Here is a 9,005-nt window from a genome sequence, read left to right on the forward strand (position 1 = left end):
AGTGATGGTTCCATGAGAGCTCAGTTCAATTACAGCTCCACACTGACCTGGCCTACCTGTTATTTTTGATGGTAGATTAGAATTTCACCCCCATTCTGAGTTTAATTATTGCGCCAAAGCTGCATATTGTGATGATAACTGCCAGCTGTAAAACTGAGGCTAAATCTGTGGTGGGAAGAAGTAGATAATGTGTTGTCTAAATCTAATCTGAGATTCAAGCACAGAAATTTCTCAATGGACCTAGATTCCACCCCCCCCCCCCCCAATTAAGTTCCAAACCTAGTCGTTTGATTTGTTAATTACTAATTACTCAATTGGCAACACTGCTGCTCATGTGTTCATGTCTAAACATGACATCATAAGTCAGCTGGTAACCATCATTGTATACGTAGAGTTTGTGATCAGCTGGATTGTAGTTAACACTTTGCAGCTTTTCCAAGACCTTACCCATCCTTATAGAAACCCGATCTTCCTGCCCAGTACTGGTGTCAAATATGTAGAAGATTTCCTCAGACTGTGGGTTCACAGGCCGAATTGCGTACAGAACCCCACATATCATAAAAGCATTGGTCACACTAGGTTTAAACAGCCTGGTGACCCCTGTCTTTTCCACAGTGAAGGTGGTCACATTAATCTTACCAATAACAGCATTTCCAGCATTTGCTTCAGGGCAGTAAATAATCCAGAGGCCAGTTTCATCCACAGCAAAGTCCATGTCTTGGTAAATGATCCCTGCATAAGAATACCTGTTATTGAATGCTGCACCTCCGAGTTTCTCTCTGTACTCTGCCTGTGTCTATGTTATACCTGCACATGTCCCTAGAATTATAACAGTTGTAATACAAGGAATTATCGTACATAACCATCCCACTTCCCTGTGCTCTGTATGTAGACGGCGAAAATGATCTAGTTATTGAGTGTTTGTAGAGTAGCAAATTATCATATGAGTAATACACTCTGAAGAGTACAGCGTCTGTGTGGAGTGGTGCCACCCAATACAGCTGCTTCTTATTAGGGGGTGGAATTGAATCTTTACCCCACCCTCCATATTTATAATTAAATCCATTATAGTTCCATTGTATTATAGTAGGTTTGCCTATTTGGAGAATGCCATTTTGATCGCAGCTTCCTGTTTGGGGAAAGAAAGTAAGCTCCAGTTCATCTTTGTGTACTTAAGCTTTTCAAATTCAACTTCTGGCAATTGTAATTAGATTGTTGTTATAGTGATATACTGGCACAGATCCTCCTGTCTGGTCAGTGACTGACCTACCCCAGAAAATGTGCTAAGGGAATGTATAGATATCTTGGAAATTGCTCAGGGAGTCTCCTGTCTCACCTCAGCTAACTTCAATGTGCCTGTGTCCTGAGCCATTTTGTCTACCTGCCACACAGCCGCCTGCCACTCTACCAACTTATCCACTTAGCCTATCTACCCTACCTATGCACCTCATCTCCATGGCTTTTTGTTGAAGTTTTGGGACATTTCTTTGGAGTACAGAAGCTACTGCTCTGGTTTTTTTGCACACCTCTCTCAAGGATTGGTGCATTAAGTCGGTTCTGAAAGATCCTCCATTGGAAGATCACTCCAAAATTCCGATGAAGGTAGGTGTGTATTTGTTTTTTCAGATCCGGGTTAAAAATAGGATTCCCCATCCTGATGGGCAAATCTGAGCCAGTATATCTCGGGTATACTATATTGTCAATTTCTAAATAAAAAATTAGAATTGTGAACAGTTTGGTTTGTGAAATATTTATCATACTTTTTAACTTCCTATATTTTCTTCTAAATGGATGAATTCTGAACTCCATCTTGATAGTGGTGTCATTATATTGTGTGGCTCTTAGCAGATCAATTACTCACCGTATTCGATGGGAGCATGAGTTGGTTGGACTTGATTCGTCTCACAGTCTGCGAGCTGTTTCCTCAGTAATGCAATTTCTTTGCGGAATGCCAGCACATTTTGTGTGTCAAACGATTCCAGCTCACTGAGACATATTTGTACGTGACATATTTGTAATCTGAAATACACAGGGCATTTAAAGAGAGCATTTTGGAATTATGATGGCATAAGGAGGCTATTCAACCCTTTTGAGTAGGTTCTGCATTTCAATGAGACTGCAGCTGATCTGTATTTTCATGGTCATTTACCTGCCTTTGTTCTCAGTAGCATTCAGAGAGATAGGCCTCCAGATTTCCCCACCCTTTTGTGTGAAGTACCCGTTGACATGAAACCAGAACAGTCAAACTTAAATTTAAGATTATATCCCCTTGGTATTGGACACCCCCAACCATATGACTGGACTTCTTGATCTCAATAGTATGAGGAATTGAATTTAAACACACATTCACAATGGTACAAGTTGTGCAGATATTTGTGTTATACGGTGTAGGGATCCCAGCACAGAGAGTGATATGATCCCTGAAACTAATGTTGTGCGTATAACGGTTAATACTATACTTTTTATTCTGCATCCTGGCCTCTTGTGCTTCTCCAATTTTCATTGCTCCACCACCTATAGCCCTAATCATTGGAATTTACCCTTAAACTTGTTCTTCTTGTTCTTTCTCTTTTTATCTCCTCCTTTAAGATGTTCGTTAAAACATACCTGTAATCTTGCCTTAGTTTCTCTGCTCCCAGTTAAATTTTGTTTGATATTGCTCCTGTGAAGTGCCTTTGGACGTCTGGCTCCTTCAAAGGCCCTTTTTATATAAGCAAGTTGTTGTTGTTGTGACTAATATCCCCCCCCCCCCTCCAGCAGATCAGTAAATCTCTACAGTCTGCTCCTCTGGCGATTTGCCAGTGTTCTGAAGATGTAAAGCACTCAACCAGTTCAGAACAGAGAAACACAAGACATCACTTTTATGCCATGGTCGCCTCCTTCTTCCTGTTAAAATCATACACATTCTTACCCCTGTTACTGCATCAGTATATCCCTTCTCTAAGACACACGGATTTGAATATATTTTCAAATATCTGGTTTACTCTTCCTTCACCAAATCTGGCATAAGATATTTAGCTCTGCCATCCATCAGTGAAACTGCTTGTTCAAAGAACATCCCATAATCTGAAGATGACTCCTCACTCCAGTGTCATCCCCTTCCATCAACTGATTCCTCCATTCTCACTTTCACCTTCGGTAATAATTGTGAGGAGTTCATGGACTTTTGTATCGCTAACACAAAACTATTCATTCACAATCATAAGAAGCAGCCCTGGACTTTTCAAATGAAGCATAGATGAATTATCTAAGAGTTGGGAAATCATGTTGAGATTGTACAGGACATTGTTGCGGCCTCTTCTGGAATACAGTTTCCAGTTCTGGCTAAATAAAAACCAAAAGAACTGCAGATGCTGTAAATCAGGAACTAAAACAAAGTTGCTGGAAAAGCTCAGCAGGTCTGGCAGCATCTGTGAAGGAGAAAACAGAGGTAATGTTTCAGGTCCGGTGACCCTTCCTCAGAACTGATGGTGGCTGGGAAAACGTCAGTTTATATGCAGAAAATAGGGAGGTGGGTGGGGTAGGGAGTAAACAATAGGATATAGCCCGAAGAGAGAGAAAGACAATTGGACAGACAAAGGAGGTGCTAATGATCAGGCTGGGAGGGTGAATAGTTGTTAATGGGGACTGTTAGTGACTAACAACAGAGGGTGTGTAATGGCAGGCTATATGGTAACAAAGCCTGCATATAAACTGACGTTTATATGCAGAAAATAGGGAGGTGGGTGGGGTCGGGTCTGGGACATGGGAAAGTTTAGGCCCTACCCCACCCACCTCCCTATTTTCTGCATATAAACTGACGTTTTCCCAGCCACCATCAGTTGTGAGGAAGGGTCACCGGACCCGAAATGTTAACTCAGTTTTCCCCTTCACAGATGCTGCCAGACCTGCTGAGCTTTTCCAGCAACTTTGTTTTTGTTCCAGTTCTGGCTGCCCAGTTACAGGAAGGATGTTACTAAGTTGGAGAGGTTTCAAAAGAGAATTACCAGGATGTTGCCGGGTTTGGAAGGTTTGAGTAATAAAGAAAAACTGGGACATCTTTCACCGGAGCAGAAGAGGTTGAGAGGTGGCGTTATAGAGGGTTATAAAATAATGAGAGGTATGGATAGGGTGAATAGTAGTTGTCTTTTCCCTAGGATGGGGGATTTCAAATCTAGGGGGAATATTTTTAGGGTGAGAGGAGAGAGATTTAATGAAGACATGAAGGGCAGAATTTTTATGCAGAGGGTGGTTCACCTGTGGAATGAACTTCCTGAGGACGTGTTGGATGCGAGTACAGTTACAATGTTTAAAAGACGTTTTGGATAAGTACGTGAGCAAGAAGGTTTGGAGGGATATGGGCCAGGAGGAGGCAGGTGGGACTGGTTTAGGTTGGGATTGTGTTCGGCATGGACTGATTGGACAGAAGAGTCTGTTTCAGTGCCGTGTGACCCTATGACTATCATAAACAGAGCAATTTGACTCTTCCTGACCTCACTGTAGAGCTGATTGATGATGCTGTTGCTGCCATTAAGGGAGCACCTCAGCTGATTGGTGAGTGACTCCAGCTCTTGGATCTCCAGTTTCAACAGCTCAAAGTCGAGCTGAGTGTAGGAATGACCAGTTTCCATCTTCTCCAGGCGGCGTGTCAGATTCAGCAGCTTGGCGGAGTGTACAGAGACAGCCCTCGAGTATTCCTGTACCTGGAACATCACAGTAAATGTGTGGAGTTACAGCCACTTCCACAATTGCCGAACCATCTTCACTACTCACCACAGTACACAGTTACCATGTTGTAGTTTCGTGTGATTTGTACATGCTAACGCTTTGTAATGAATCCTCCACAAGTTTCTCATGACTACAGTATTTTCAATGAATACAAACTTTGCTTTCTTCACAAACTGAAGGTAATAGTGTCGAAAAACGGTATGTTAATGCTGGTGGGCAAGTATTAACAATTGCCAACATGCTTTCATATTGTAATGTGAAAATGTAAAAAATCCTTCCAGTTTAATAATTAAAACACACTTAATTTTGCATAATGCACATAATTGAAGTGTCTGTCAGTTTAACAAATACAAATGATCTTTAATATAAAATCAGAAATTACTGGAGAAACTCAGCAAGTCAGGCAGATTCTATGGAAAGAGAAAGAGTTAATATTTCAAGTCCAGTGGAGGATTAGATTATGTAAAATCAAGGGGATATTATCAGCAAATATTCTCCATTGGTAAACACCCATCCATTTCATCCATAACAACTTGAATGTTATGGCACTAGTCATATCCTACAACTAATTGTCTCACCACAGTTTTCACTCAGGTCTATGGCATTAAATGTAAGAGCTAAGTTATTTATACAGTCTGAAAGTGGCTGGAAGTTACTACAGTAATAAATATACCTTGCTGATTTCCTGTTCCATGCTGCTCTTGGGCTCCTCAGATGTTCTTTCCAAATATTCTACCTTTTCCACCGGGAATGATGTATCAGGCAAAACCACAGAGCAGAGACAAACTCCATCATTGTTGATTGTCCCATTGATGTCGATGGCAGACTGCAGATGCAGACATCAGAATTAGTGTAAATTCATCAATGGTGCGAACAGGTAACATTCCTCGCCCTCTCTCAAATTTTAAAAAAAAAAACCCTCTTTTAACCCCCTTCCCAGTAAAGCTGCTGCAAACAAATTAGTTGCATTTTGAATCCTTGTACCTGTTATTCAACTTAACCATTAAAATGCTGGTTACACATGCCACCCAATTCACCTTTCCGATTTACAATTGGCAGGTTTCTTACTGCCAGTGTTGCGCCCCCACCTTGAGGGAATTTGGGCTCTTTGTTTCCAGACCCCGTATGTTATCAGGTATTCAATATAATTATAAAATTACACAGCCCCTACAGAAGGACTATTCAGGTCATCATGTTCTTTGAAAGAGTGTTTCAATTCATCTGCCTTATGAACACTTTCTTTACAGCTCCAGACTTTTGATTTTTAATTCTTTAATTTTCAACCGGCAAATTCCAAATTGTGTAAAGTCAAATTCTCCTAATTTCTTCCATTGTCCTCTTAATTTACCTGAAGTCAGAATTTGTGTTCTAACATTCTTTAGTGGGACAGTTTCTCCCTGTTATATCTCAACTTATCACTGCCATGTAAAGGTTCACAGAAAACTGACACCTCACTATTTATTCTGCAATGCTGATGGATCATTGCCCTTCAGTCATCTCTCATCCTTCATTAATGCAGCATTGTCACTGTGTGAATAGTCGACATTAGTGATCATTTCAATAAACTTTGATGTTGCTGTGCACTATCATTGAATTTGAGTGAACATCAAAGGGTCACTGCTCCAGAATGCATTCATACCTTTGACTTACATGCATGTTGACTGGAGGAAGAGTTTAATACAGTCCCCTCTACAAAAGTTTTTAATACAGATTCTGACCTTAACATCTAACACAGAAAATAGGAACAGGAGTAGGCGATTTATCCCTTTCAGACCCCATTGTCATTCAGCATGATCATGACCAATCCTCTTTCTCAACGCGAAACTTCTGCTCTCTCCCTTTGTCCCTTGATACCCTTAGAAGAAATTTATTGCTTTTCAAAATATATTCAGTATCGCAGCCTCCATGGTTTTCTGTGCAAGAGAATTCCACTGAGTAACGAACCTCCAAGTGGACATGTTTCTCCTTATCTCAGTCTGAAACGGTCTACTCTGTATCCTGACTCAACTGTAGGGTTAGTCTGGAATGAAGTTTCTGTGAAGTTCTCCTAAATCATCCCAGATCCTGGGAATAACTTGATGTGATAAATCAAGAGTTTATTGGAAGAGGCAGGTTGACCCAAGCCTAACTCTTCCCACAGCACAAAAATTCTACCAACACGATGTGCCAATGTTACAGTAAACAACTTTGAGTAAGTACAGCTATACATTAAGAGAAACGTATTAGTCGATTTGCAACAAGATCATGCAATGAGATTAATGATTTTAGTGCTGTTGGTTGAGGAACAAACATTGGCCAGGACACAAGCGACAAACTCAACTGTTCTTCTTTGAAACAGTGTCGTTGGATCTGTTCCATGCACTTGGAACAAGGGACGAAGCCTTGATTTTGAAAAACGACACCTCCAACCATGCAGCACTCCTGAGCACTGCATTGGATTTGCAGGCTAGATTACATATTCAAATCTCTGGAATCATTGGATAAAATGCCTATGGTGTAGAAGCAGGCCATTCAGCCTTTACCGAGCCTCTAAAGAGCAGTCCACACAGACCTGCCCTGCAACTCTGCATTTCCCATGGCTAACCCACCTGGCCTGCACATCCCTGGACACTATGGGCAATTTAGCATGGCCAATCCACCAAACCTGCACATCTTTGGGCTGTGAGAGGAAACCCGCACAAAGACAGGGAGAATGTGCAAACTCCACACACTGTCACTGAAGGCTGAAATCCAACTGGGTCCTTGGCACTGAGGCAGCAGTGCTAACCACTGAGACACCATGCTGTCCAGAGTGGAGTTTAAACCCAGAGCTAACATCTAACTTAGGGGCATTGAGACACCGCCACACCTTGAAGTCATTTGAAGCTGATAAAATTACAAGTAAACTCACAGAAAGCAGGACAGTAGCTGTGATCAACAGAAGGAACAGCATCTTCATTCTGCATTTGAGCTCACCTCACAGTTGCTTGAGGAGGGGTCCGAGGTTTAAACAAACAGCTCACCAGGAAGTCCAAATTGAGTGACACATTCTTCTGAGATTAAATCAGAAAGAAAGCCTTTCTGGTACCATATCTAAATCATTGAGAGTCAGGTCAGTAAACTTGTCAAATTGTTGTGATTCAGGGCAGGTGGTTTTTGGTTTCTTTGTTTTCTCAGCTGATGTGATTGTCAAGTTAAGAGTTTTGTTTTCTTTGAACAATGTCTCCGGTATGGTGTTATTTTTTTGCCAAGGTTTATTTCCTGGTCTCCTGGTTTCTTTTGTGGTTGTGGTCATAGATATCCCCATCTTTTGTTGTCTAGCTAAATATATTTATGTAATTAATAAAGTATATATTTAGACAACTTTTCTGTAGCTGACAATTCACTCAATCACACCCTCCCACTCACTCAGACTGCTTCCCGGGGATGGCACATCAACTCCACTCGACTTAAATCCAAGTGACAGAAACTTGAATGGATATGGCTGAGAACTGGTTTTAGCCATTCACTACCAGATCTAACTAGACTCCACTGAAAGCACTTGGGTTCTCCTCTCATCTGCTAAGACTTATCACCATTCCAGAATTGTCCTTTTGCCCTGTCTACTTTATCTTTGCTGCTAAATTACCTTCTTAAAGTTCTCTCCCCTCACTTCCAACTTTACCTCCAACAACAAATGCAGACAACTCATGGACTTCATTTTGACCAAGGTTAAGACAATACAGTCAACCCTTCCTCTCCCTTTCACCAGCTGAGCAGGTTGCTATTATCTAGAATCTGTTTGATAATCATCCTCAGTGCTTTGGGATACTTTACTAAGTTAAAGATGCTATATAAATACATGTTGTTGGTGAACCATGGTTCACAGCTTCAAGGCATTCCAAAGTGCTTCACAGTCTAAGAAGTATCTTTGGACTCACTGTCATGATGTATACAACTTATATGTATAACAATGGATTAGTTCCCAGATTGCGCACACTGTTTTTTCTGTGACGTTGGTTTAGGTTAAATATTGGCCCAAAATATAGCACCCAGTCCTGCTCCTCTTCTAATAGCACTCTGGGATCTTTCACACTTACCTGAAACAGGTGTGTGGGCAGACAGGTTTGGTAGTGCAACTGAAAGATTGCACTAGTAAGGCAGCACTCCTTCAGTACTGTTCTGGAAGTGTAACCTCTATTGTATCCTGCTGCAACACTTGAACCCAAAATGCTGTTCCTCAGTACTGTACTAACAGTGCTAACTATTCTGTTGTTAACATCCAAAGTGATTAGATGCAGGCTGTTATCTGGATAATATGGAACTAGTGCACTCCCTCC

At 41.3% G+C, this 9,005-nt stretch overlaps 1 protein-coding gene across 1 annotated transcript in view; it reads right to left on the bottom strand.

Moving 5' to 3' along the window:
- Nucleotides 1–310: 310 nt before the first annotated feature.
- Nucleotides 311–9,005, bottom strand: part of LOC109927310 (olfactomedin-4-like) — a 34,268-nt gene continuing 25,573 nt past the window's right edge. Inside the window, 5 exon segments of the mRNA XM_020527294.2 lie at nt 311–773; nt 775–1,129; nt 1,862–2,005; nt 4,466–4,682; nt 5,381–5,533. Of these exon segments, the coding sequence (XP_020382883.2) occupies nt 311–773; nt 775–1,129; nt 1,862–2,005; nt 4,466–4,682; nt 5,381–5,533 (1,332 nt within the window).

The sequence above is a fragment of the Rhincodon typus genome, chromosome 39 (assembly GCF_021869965.1).
Source record: "Rhincodon typus isolate 14 chromosome 39, sRhiTyp1.1, whole genome shotgun sequence".
Lineage (NCBI taxonomy): Eukaryota > Metazoa > Chordata > Chondrichthyes > Orectolobiformes > Rhincodontidae > Rhincodon > Rhincodon typus.